This window comes from Tupaia chinensis, unplaced genomic scaffold (genome assembly GCF_000334495.1).
Source record: "Tupaia chinensis unplaced genomic scaffold, TupChi_1.0 Scaffold000056_1, whole genome shotgun sequence".
In the NCBI taxonomy this organism is placed as follows: Eukaryota; Metazoa; Chordata; class Mammalia; order Scandentia; family Tupaiidae; genus Tupaia; species Tupaia belangeri.
Genome location: NW_006159514.1, coordinates 1,036,680 through 1,048,541, shown reverse-complemented (window position 1 = coordinate 1,048,541; position 11,862 = coordinate 1,036,680). Strand labels below are relative to the sequence as shown.

Genomic DNA, 11,862 nt, shown 5'->3' with positions numbered 1-11,862 from the left:
ATGTTCTCTAGGCCTTTTAGAAAACATGGAGTTGTTCCTTTGGCGACATATATGCGAATCTACAAGAAAGGTGATATTGTAGACATTAAGGGAATGGGTACTGTTCAAAAAGGAATGCCCCACAAATGTTACCATGGCAAAACTGGAAGAGTCTACAGTGTTACCCAGCATGCTGTTGGCATTGTTGTGAACAAACAAGTTAAGGGCAAGATTCTTGCCAAGAGAATCAATGTGCATATTGAGCATATTAAACATTCTAAGAGCAGAGATAGCTTCCTAAAACGTGCGAAGGAAAATGACCAGAAAAAGAAAGAAGCCAAAGAGAAAGGTATCTGGGTTCAACTAAAGCGCCAGCCTGCTCCACCCGGAGAAGCACACTCTGTGAGAACCAATGGAAAGGAGCCTGAGCTACTGGAACCTATTCCCTATGAATTCATGGCATGATGGGTGTTAAAAGTAAACTAATCTGTGGTCTATGAAAAAAAAAAAAAAGAGGTGTACATAAGAAACTGGAAGCAGATTAGGGCCCAGTTGAGCTGGGAATGTCAGGGTCCCTGGTGCCAGGAGTATGATCTAGAAGCTGGTATAAGACATAGTCCATGTGACTGGCCATATCCTTAGCTCCGCGACTGTTTGTAGCGGGAGCAAACTCCAAAGTACAGGGCCCAAAACTGGGGCCCCTTCTGCCTGTGTCTAAGGCTGGTACTGCTTTCTGAAGCTATGTTAAACTCATGTTGAGTTTTTAATTTCAGTTCTTATAATATTATTAATTTCTAGAAATTCTGGTTGGTTCTTTTTTAAATGTTTTACTCACATTTTTAGTACTTCCTTTTATGTTTAAATATGTTAGCCATATTTATTTTATATTCTGTGTCTAATAATTCCAAAACTTAAGTCTTTGTAAAACTTAATCTACTATATATTGCTTTGCTTGTTTTTTTTTTTTTTTTTTGGGGGGGGGGCTTCTTTTTCTGTTTATGTAAATGTTTTATTTATTTTTTCTTTTTTTGGATAGGTTTTTGCTGTAGGGCACGTGCACTCGCCAGAGAGATAGAAAGCGAGAAATCACCCCCCAGGGGCGATGGCCACGCCGCAATCCCTTCTCCTCCATTCTCCTCTTGGGATCTTGGGCATACATGTACACGTGCCCGGCGTGAGTTTAAGCCGGGTCCGGGACTTGAACAGCAGTCGACTACATGGGAGTCCAGCGACATAGTCATTACACTAACTGCTGGTCCCTGTAAATGTTTTATTTTTGAGCTCCTATTTCTTGAAATTTATCTATACAAAATTCTTCAAAGCCTGGAATAAGGACAATCTTCCAAAAAAGAAGCATGTTGGTTTCTACCATGTGAGTGCATGACAAGTCTGCAGCAACTTTAAACCAAATTTTCAATCAGTGTTTTTTTTTGGAGAGGTTTTTGCTATAGGGCGCGTGCACTCGCCAGACAGACAGAGACATAGAGACAGAAAGTGAGAAATCACCCCTCAGGGGGGATGGCCACGCCGCAATCCCTTCTCCTCCATTCTCCTCTTGGGATCTTGGGCACGCACGCACACGTGCCTGGCGTGAGTTTTAAGCCACCAGGTCCGGGACGTGAACCGTGGTCGACTACGTGGGAGTCCAGCGACATAGCCATTACGCTAACTGCTGGTTCCCAATCAGTGTTTTCATGAACCATACAGCTAATGACATTTCAGGCTGCAAATCTATGCGAGGGCCCACTTGTGACTGCAGATCCTCAGGGGGAAATTGGTTCATTCTCATCCCATTCAGTGCCAAGGGCCATTGGGCAGTTTTCCAGAGTGAGGGTGGTAGTGTTGGTGGTAGTGGTGGATTTTTTACATCAAAGATGCTTTGGGAGGTTTCCTTTTAAAAACCACTTTAGGGTAGGCCTTGGGCTTTGTCTCTTGTGCTTCTACTTTGCAAGGCTAAAAGAGTTCACACATCAGACAAACGCTTCTACATTTCCAACTTATTTTGTCCTAAGTATTCCTTTTTTTTTTTTTTTCCACCAGTTCATTGAAGAAAGAAGGAAAGTGTTTCATCCAGCATTTTTAGTGGTCTTCAGAGAGAAGTTTAGTAGGGGTACCTCATCTGCTTAATGGTATAAAAGTCTTATATAATCATAACATCTTTCCAATCTGTTTATTTTTCTTAATTCCCACTGTTAATGCATTATTTCATGTACTTATAATTTCTAGCTTCATCCAAAAGTCTTCCAAGTGCACTTCCTGGTTTCAATCTCTATGCTGCCCCTGTCTCTCATCGCTCTAAAAAGCTGTATCACTAGGAGGTCTCATCAAGAAACAGAATTCACCCAAAATACTTGCAGTGAAAATACCAGTTACAGAGATCCAAGCAATGGTGAGGGAACAAATAAGAGATAATGAAGCACTCAGAGACTAGCTACAGAAGAGGTGCCAAAAAGAGAAAGGAAGAAAATAAAGCTACCAGAGCCCAGTGAAAACTAGAGGTACAGAAGGGCCAACTGGCAGTAGCTTCATAGTGATGAAGAGATGACGCTCCTGCTGGAAATGTGGTATCAAATGGGGGAAGAAATGCCCAGCTTTGCTTTCTAATTATCTTCTGATATCAGCCTCTCTTGGGTCAAACCCAACCAACGACAGTCCTTAAAGAAGTCAAGGTCAACCCCCAGAGGCGTATGGCTTGGCAGAGAACTGTAAGAAATGACACCGAGAAACAAAGAGAAAATAACCAGTGCCATCGGTCTGTCTCAGAACCACTTAGAAAGATCAGCTTCTTGTACCATCGCCCTACTTAGACTCTGTCAGTGGATTCACGTCATCTGTAGGACTATACTGAAACTGGGATGTGTGCCTTTGCCTCTGCTTAGGGCTTCTCCCCCAGTTCTTGTCTTAGCCTATAGCCAATCCTAATTATTTCCAGATTCCCCGGTACTCCATGCGTTTACACCTTTGTGCTCAGGTCATAGTGTTTCCCCTTCCCAGGGCACTTTTCTGCACCTCCTTTGCTTGGTTAGTTTCCACTCAGTCTTCCAGAATTGAAGACCTACTCCTCACTCATCTCCACCTGAAAGTGTTCTTTAATCACTTCCTTACTTAATCTCATCATATTTAGTAGAACTGAGTGCCTGGGTTAATTCCCTTGAAAAGAGACATGTACATTTCACTCTTACTTGAGAGTACTTCAAAATGTTTGTGAGAAAATGGAATTAAAGGGGCAAAAACAGAAATGCATGCAGTTTTTCATAATACACATTTCCTCTCATGTACATTACTTAGCACCATTCTAACAATGTTCTCAAATGAATAAATGAAAACTATTAGGAAAAAGGCAAGCAAACATAAAATTAGTAAAGTTATAAAGTTCTTTGAAATTTTAAATAAAATTAAAATAATTCTTAAAAAATATAAAAGATATATAATGTAAAAATATAGAAATATATAACACACATGGAAAAGTCTTAGACTTGAAGTGTTTTCTTTCTCAATTAATTTCTTAGAATTTATTGTGTATTCAGGCAGAGAAAGATAAGAAAAAGACCACATGCCCAAAGACTTAGGATTTATTTTAAAATATTTATTTATTTTTATGTTATTATTATCATTATTTTTTAATTTGACCAGACAGAAAGAAAGGAAAAGTGGGAAAGCAAGCCACCAGGTCCAGGACTCAAACTGTGGGCAGCCATGTGGGAGTTCAGGCCTTAACCACCATGCCATGCCACCTGCCTGTCTCATGACTTAGGATTTGAATTCTAAGAGTTAATCCAAACTTGGGCAATGTGCTTGCTGTTTGTTTTCTAAAACATAGGACAGATACTATTTTGTATTAGCTTTAATTCTTAACAAATAATCCTTTAATTAAACTTTTAAAAATGTGCACCAACCCATAGATTTCTGGTAAATTTATCTTCTGATAACTTTTGCTTTCTTTGTAAATTAAAAAAACTAACAGTTGTGGAAATAGTTGCTTGGTTTAGTTTCCAATAGTAATAAAATACTTTCTTTCCAAAAACTTCTGGGAGAAAAAAATCAAAATGCAATCACATCCCAACAAAGTACTAGAGATGATTTACTGTGCTGATTGACATATTTTTATTTAGGTTCTGCCTGAAACCTCTGTAAGGCTTTTTTTCCTAAAACAAATATACCATATATATCCTAAAAAGCATTCTTCACCAAATATGCAGTGTAATTCACAGATTTACTACCGAAAAAAATAGTTCTTCTAAAAGTCCTGCCAATGTTAGGTCAAAGATCTTAAGATAGAACACACAGCATTGTGAGCACTGAGCAACGGACAAGAATATACTCAAGCTTTGCACTGGAATCGCGAAGGCCTTGAAGTGGAAAACCGAAAGACTAGGATACACTACATATCCCAGCATACCTTGCGACTACCCGCGACCACAACTCCCAGAATGCATTGCCTTCCGCCCGCAGGTTTCCCTTGTTGCTGGGGCTTGTAGTTCTGGTCTGTACGGCGAGAGCGGTAATTGCTTGCCCACCCCGAGGATGTTAGGCGTAGTCTCCTAGCTCCTGGGAGAGTGGAACTGCTTTGGGCTCCTGGGTAAGCTGGGCTCCTTGTCCCGTCTATCCGCCTTTGCTTCACCACCGGCAAGTCGAGGAGGCGCTACTCCGCGGCAGGGCCCCGCCCTTTATTTCCGAGTGCGACCTCGTTCTGGTGAACTTATTTGTCCCTAAGCTCCCGCCGTAGCAGCCGCCGCCCATCCCTCTTTGTGTGCATCGGGAAGCCGTGGAGCTAGTGCTGGCGACAATCGGCGTTGGGGACTTAAGCGAGGGACGTTACCGGGAAGTTGCAGGCTGGAGGATTCTTCCTCACCCGCCACCTGACAGGTGGGTTGACTGTTCTCTCAAGGCCCTCCTGCCTGCTGGGTCCCGTGTCGGGACCTCAAGGGCGTTTGGCAGTTCCTGCCCTGGCTGGGCTCGGGGAGGCCAGGCGGGAGGAGCCGGGTGCGGTGACTCAGGGCGGCCCGGGGAGAGGAGTTCACTCCCTTCCCTGCTGACCCTCCAGACGCGCCCCGGGGAGTCTCGACACTTGTCCGGCTCCCACTGGCCCCTTCCCCCTGACGCCGTCGCTTGGACCGCGCCCTCTTGGCGGGAACCCCAGAGGGAAAATTGATTCCTTTTCGTCTTGCTCCAGTTTGCAGATAAAATAAAGGTCACTACATTGATGCCGTTTTCCTTCACCTTGTGGGTGTTGGAAAGGCCTCGAACGCGGAGGTCGTGGCTCACAACTCGAGACTTTCTCTCCCCAGGAGTTTTGAGACGTGAACGTCAGTCCTAAGGGCTCTGGCCTGAGGATGAGAGGGCCGGTCAGCTGTAGTTCATTTGACCAGAAATGTACTCACTCTCCTATCTGAGTATAGATGTATTTGGTTTACAGGTGACGCCGGACGAAAAATAATATGCTGTGGCATACAGAGATATGTATGGAAGTGCTGCTTTTCAGCAGCAGTTAGTGTGAAACTGTTAGAGGAGTAGAAAGGGTGGAGTAAGCAACACGATCTTTTGGTATTTTTTACTTTGTTCAGTTGAATTTTGATAGATATTGTATGTGTATTCAAAGGTCTGCAGTATTCACTTTTCTCCATTTTTGTATTCTTTTCTATTTTTTTGGAGAGGTTTTTCCTATAGGGCGCGTGCGCTCCTCAGAAAGACAGAAAGACATAGAGACAGAAAGCGAGAAATCACCCCCCAGGGAGAATGGCCACGCTGCAATCCCTTCTCCTCCATTCTCCTCTCGGGATCTTGGGCACGCACGCACAGGCGCCCTGCTTGAATTTAAGCTGCCAGTCCGGGACTCCAACCGCTGTTGACTACGTGGGAGTCCAGCGACATAGCCATTACGCTAACTGCTGGTCTTTATTTTTGTATTCTTGAAAATTATTAACTTGCATGTCCATCTTTGTCCAGTGTTGCAACTGAAATTTTCTTAATGCGTGTAGATGGATGTTTCCTCGACTAAAACTTAACCATCATTTAGATTTAATAATTGTACTTTTAAAGAGATTGCTCTTAAATACAAATTTCCAGAGCCTTTTCTCCCTGTTTCTTTGTTTTTTGAGAAATTTTTGCTATTGAGCGCATGCGCTCGCTGGAGAGACCTGAGAAAGCAAGACCTCACCCCAGAGAGCATGCCCATGCTGTAATCCCTTCTCTTCCATTCTCCTCAGGATTTGGGACACCACTGGTGCCCTACTTGGAATTCAGGCCACCAGTCCAGGACTCAAACCATGGTCAGTCATATGAGAGAGAGTCCAGCACTTTAACCACTATGCTGCCTACTGGCCCTCTCCCAATGTTCTTGATCTAAAGCATTTAGTATTTCAGTTGTATAGAGACATTGAGAGAGATTGGTGATTACACAATAAATCAATAATATAGGGAAGGTGACAGTTCCTTGCTCCCACCTTATGCTCAACCCCAGCCTACTTTTTCAATTAAGAAAAAATTCCTAATTCATTACTGTTTTCTAAAACTGAAAATGAAGTAGTGTTTACATAATTGTTTTATCGAAACTCAGTTTATAATTCTGCCTTAGCCATTATTCATTTAGCCAATATCAATTTAACATTAAGATCATTCAGCTAGATGCTGTGAAGGCAACAAAATGACAAGACACAGTTCCTTATTTCAGGTAATTAACTGTCTAATAGGGAACATTTCAGATGTATTCACAAATAATTGAACTAAAAGTACCATAAGAGGTGAAAGTAAGGTGTTACTGCAGAGAAGTAAGTCATTTGATTTGATAATGATTATACTTTTGTGTTTTGCTCATCTTTAGTATTATTTTTATTACATTTTTGTAATTTATAGGAATTTTCTGTTTTCATATATAATCAAGCTTAATTAATCTTTTTAAAATCAAACTTCCAGAAATTAATGTAAAACTTCTCTCTATGTCTCATTGCTTAAGAGGTTTTGTAAGTTTCTTTCTTTCATTAGAGTGAGAAACAGAGAAGAGAGACAAGCAACCCTAACAGGGTCTTACACATGATTCCCCTCTCCCCCTAAACTATCCAGGATCATGGGATTACACATTTGGCATGTACAGGTGAGCCAGAGAACCGCTACAGCGCGTTTGGCAGTCCCTGCTGACAGCGCCGCCTGGCTGGGCTCGGGGAGGCTAGGCGGGAGGAGCCGGGTGCGGTGACTCAGGGCGGCCCGGGGAGAGGAGTTCACTCCCTTCCCTGCTGACCCTCCAGACGCGCCCCGGGGAGTCTCGACACTTGTCCGGCTCCCACTGGCCCCTTCCCCCTGACGCCGTCGCTTGGACCGCGCCCTCTTGGCGGGAACCCCAGAGGGAAAATTGATTCCTTTTCGTCTTGCTCCAGTTTGCAGATAAAATAAAGGTCACTACATTGATGCCGTTTTCCTTCACCTTGTGGGTGTTGGAAAGGCCTCGAACGCGGAGGTCGTGGCTCACAACTCGAGACTTTCTCTCCCCAGGAGTTTTGAGACGTGAACGTCAGTCCTAAGGGCTCTGGCCTGAGGATGAGAGGGCCGGTCAGCTGTAGTTCATTTGACCAGAAATGTACTCACTCTCCTATCTGAGTATAGATGTATTTGGTTTACAGGTGACGCCGGACGAAAAATAATATGCTGTGGCATACAGAGATATGTATGGAAGTGCTGCTTTTCAGCAGCAGTTAGTGTGAAACTGTTAGAGGAGTAGAAAGGGTGGAGTAAGCAACACGATCTTTTGGTATTTTTTACTTTGTTCAGTTGAATTTTGATAGATATTGTATGTGTATTCAAAGGTCTGCAGTATTCACTTTTCTCCATTTTTGTATTCTTTTCTATTTTTTTGGAGAGGTTTTTCCTATAGGGCGCGTGCGCTCCTCAGAAAGACAGAAAGACATAGAGACAGAAAGCGAGAAATCACCCCCCAGGGAGAATGGCCACGCTGCAATCCCTTCTCCTCCATTCTCCTCTCGGGATCTTGGGCACGCACGCACAGGCGCCCTGCTTGAATTTAAGCTGCCAGTCCGGGACTCCAACCGCTGTTGACTACGTGGGAGTCCAGCGACATAGCCATTACGCTAACTGCTGGTCTTTATTTTTGTATTCTTGAAAATTATTAACTTGCATGTCCATCTTTGTCCAGTGTTGCAACTGAAATTTTCTTAATACGTGTAGATGGATGTTTCCTCGACTAAAACTTAACCATCATTTAGATTTAATAATTGTACTTTTAAAGAGATTGCTCTTAAATACAAATTTCCAGAGCCTTTTCTCCCTGTTTCTTTGTTTTTTGAGAAATTTTTGCTATTGAGCGCATGCGCTCGCTGGAGAGACCTGAGAAAGCAAGACCTCACCCCAGAGAGCATGCCCATGCTGTAATCCCTTCTCTTCCATTCTCCTCAGGATTTGGGACACCACTGGTGCCCTACTTGGAATTCAGGCCACCAGTCCAGGACTCAAACCATGGTCAGTCATATGAGAGAGAGTCCAGCACTTTAACCACTATGCTGCCTACTGGCCCTCTCCCAATGTTCTTGATCTAAAGCATTTAGTATTTCAGTTGTATAGAGACATTGAGAGAGATTGGTGATTACACAATAAATCAATAATATAGGGAAGGTGACAGTTCCTTGCTCCCACCTTATGCTCAACCCCAGCCTACTTTTTCAATTAAGAAAAAATTCCTAATTCATTACTGTTTTCTAAAACTGAAAATGAAGTAGTGTTTACATAATTGTTTTATCGAAACTCAGTTTATAATTCTGCCTTAGCCATTATTCATTTAGCCAATATCAATTTAACATTAAGATCATTCAGCTAGATGCTGTGAAGGCAACAAAATGACAAGACACAGTTCCTTATTTCAGGTAATTAACTGTCTAATAGGGAACATTTCAGATGTATTCACAAATAATTGAACTAAAAGTACCATAAGAGGTGAAAGTAAGGTGTTACTGCAGAGAAGTAAGTCATTTGATTTGATAATGATTATACTTTTGTGTTTTGCTCATCTTTAGTATTATTTTTATTACATTTTTGTAATTTATAGGAATTTTCTGTTTTCATATATAATCAAGCTTAATTAATCTTTTTAAAATCAAACTTCCAGAAATTAATGTAAAACTTCTCTCTATGTCTCATTGCTTAAGAGGTTTTGTAAGTTTCTTTCTTTCATTAGAGTGAGAAACAGAGAAGAGAGACAAGCAACCCTAACAGGGTCTTACACATGATTCCCCTCTCCCCCTAAACTATCCAGGATCATGGGATTACACATTTGGCATGTACAGGTGAGCCAGAGAACCGAACCTGTGGCCTCCATATGGATCCAGCCTCCCTTGAGCAGTGATTTACCTCTGTGTCACCCAGCCTGCCTCTTAGATTTCACTGCCAACTCATGCCCTTTCTGTTATGACCCAGTGTTGACCTTTATCTCCAGTACCCTAATATATTCTCAGTGTCTTAGAAAATATTGAGACATTGTGTTAAATTTGGGCAAGTGAACACTTAAGGGTTTCCTTTGTGCTAGCTACTATGCTCATATTTCTATATGCATTTGTTTCTTATTTTCAAGTCTTAGTAAAATAAATAAGTATGCTTCCATTATTTTAGAAGTAGAGCTTAGATAGCATTAAACCATTGTACATGGCCTCTTGGGACAGTTCTTTTCTTGAAGCACTAATTTCTTCAAGTATGCTGCTTTTTAAAATTTTTAAATTTTTATTATCATTATTATTTATACATTTACTCAGTATACATCATTTAGATTGTAAAGAGACTTTACCCAGCATGATACACGGCTCAGTCAGGTTGAGAATACTATACACAAGTATACTGCTGTTACCAACATAATGCATTATTATAAATGATTGTATGCTTCTTAAGGTCACAAACATGTCGGACAAAAGTGAACTAAAGGCTGAGTTGGAACGGAAGAAGCAGCGGTTGGCCCAAATCAGAGAAGAAAAGAAGAGAAAAGAAGAAGAAAGGAAAAAAAAAGAAGTATGATTGATTTTTTTTAATAAAATAAATGTAATATAAAATAACTGGATTTTGTTTCAAGTACTAATGCTTTATATAATAAATGCAGAATAGGTAAAAATCTAGCAGTTGTGACTGCAAATACAGCACTGTAAGTGGTTCTTACTTTTAAAAGGCCAGATATATGAAAATGACAAAACTGGTGAATTCACTATGCTTTTTTTTCCATGGAATAAAAATACTTATATAGATTGATGCATATCTAAAATTTAATTTATAAAAGTTCATTTTATATATTTAGTCTTCCAGGACTTTTTTTTAATTTTTTTTAATTTGCCAGAAGGCACATGCACTCACTAGATTGGGGAGTGGTATGCTACAATTCCTTTTCCATTTCTCCCTCCTTTGGGACTTTGGGCATACATGTACACATGCCCAGCATCTTTTTCAAGCCCCCATGTCTAGGACTTTAACTGTGAGGTTGATTATGTGGGATCCAGTGTGTTAACTGCCAGGCCACAAGCTGGCCCAGAATATATTTGTTATATAAAGTATGGGGCATTTACATTGTAATATCTCTTGAGATATGTCATATATATTATAATTTAGTTTGGACTTCAAACTTATCTATTTGAATATTTTGCTAGTTTGAACTTAAAATAATTTTCAGACTGGAGAATAACCATGAAGGTGGACCAGGGACTTCTGTCTTCTGACTTTAGCATCATATGTTTTTATAATATATAGTGCATATACATTGATCCTGAGCTTGTTTCCACAGATAAGTTTTAAATGGCCCGCATAAGATAGTTTGTGCTGAACTTAGTTTTATACCAAATTTTTATATGTGCTACCTAAATAATAGATGATACATCTAAAAATCTATTAAGGGAGAAAGAAAAATCAGCAGAAAAACTGCAGGTGTGAACATAGCAGCATTGCTGTGATACTGTAACAGCTTATACCTGAAGAATTTGCTAGCTTATTCTGAACGTTTCTGTGAGACACTGTTGTAAGAGGGTTGGAGATTCATTATTAGCTATTTGGCTAAAAGCTAACTGGCAGTAGAAGCATGATTCAGATTGGCAGAGCCATTCCAAAATAGTACTCATATTCTTATGTCCTTAAATTCTGAGATGTTAATTTTTGTTATCTAAGGATGGCTACAAGTAGCCTCCAAGGAAGATCTATCACATGATTAATATCTAATTTAAAGGTTATAAAACATTACAAGAGATAATTCCATAGTATTAAACAGCAAGTCTGTTTATATACTTTTTAAAATTATTTAACTTTTATTTATTTATTGTTGTTGTTGTTATTTTCCAGTTTGATCAGACAGAGAGAGGGGGAAAGCGAGGAAGCTAACCACCAGATATAGGACTTGAACTGTGGTCAGCCATGTCCAGTGACTTTAACCACTGCACCACCTGCTGGTCCCAATATATTCTTATATATAGTAAAGTGTTAGCTTGGCAGTACAACCTGTTTTGTATTTTCATGGATTTTTCTGATGTCTTTTAGTTAAAGTAGTATTATAGAATAGCATCACTGACTGAATTCACTCCAGACAACGCTTGAGTAATAGTTTTCTAGTTGACGTAGGCACTTGAAGTGTGTGAGGTGGGACCAGCAGCTGGTGTGGTGGTTAAGGTGCTGAACTTCCACATGGTCATCTGTGGTTTGAGTCCTGGACATATTGGCTTGATAAATCATGCCTGACATATGTGTGTGTGTGTGTGTGTGTGTGTGTGTGTGTGTGTTTTTTTTTGTGGTGGTGTGGGTGTGTGTGTGTGTATGCCCAAAATCTCCAAGGGAGAATGGAGGAGAAGGGATTATGGCATAGCCATCCCTTCTCCTTCATTCTCCCTGTGAGATTTTTCACTTTCCCTCTCTCTGGTGAGT

At 40.8% G+C, this 11,862-nt stretch overlaps 1 protein-coding gene across 1 annotated transcript in view; it reads left to right on the top strand.

Annotated features, from left to right (window-relative positions):
- Positions 1-4,447: 4,447 nt before the first annotated feature.
- Positions 4,448-11,862, top strand: part of DYNC1I2 (dynein cytoplasmic 1 intermediate chain 2) — a gene marked incomplete in the record, with an annotated part of 69,893 nt that continues 62,478 nt past the window's right edge. Inside the window, 3 exon segments of the mRNA XM_006141500.3 lie at positions 4,448-4,558; positions 4,694-4,845; positions 9,862-9,978. Of these exon segments, the coding sequence (XP_006141562.2) occupies positions 9,871-9,978 (108 nt within the window).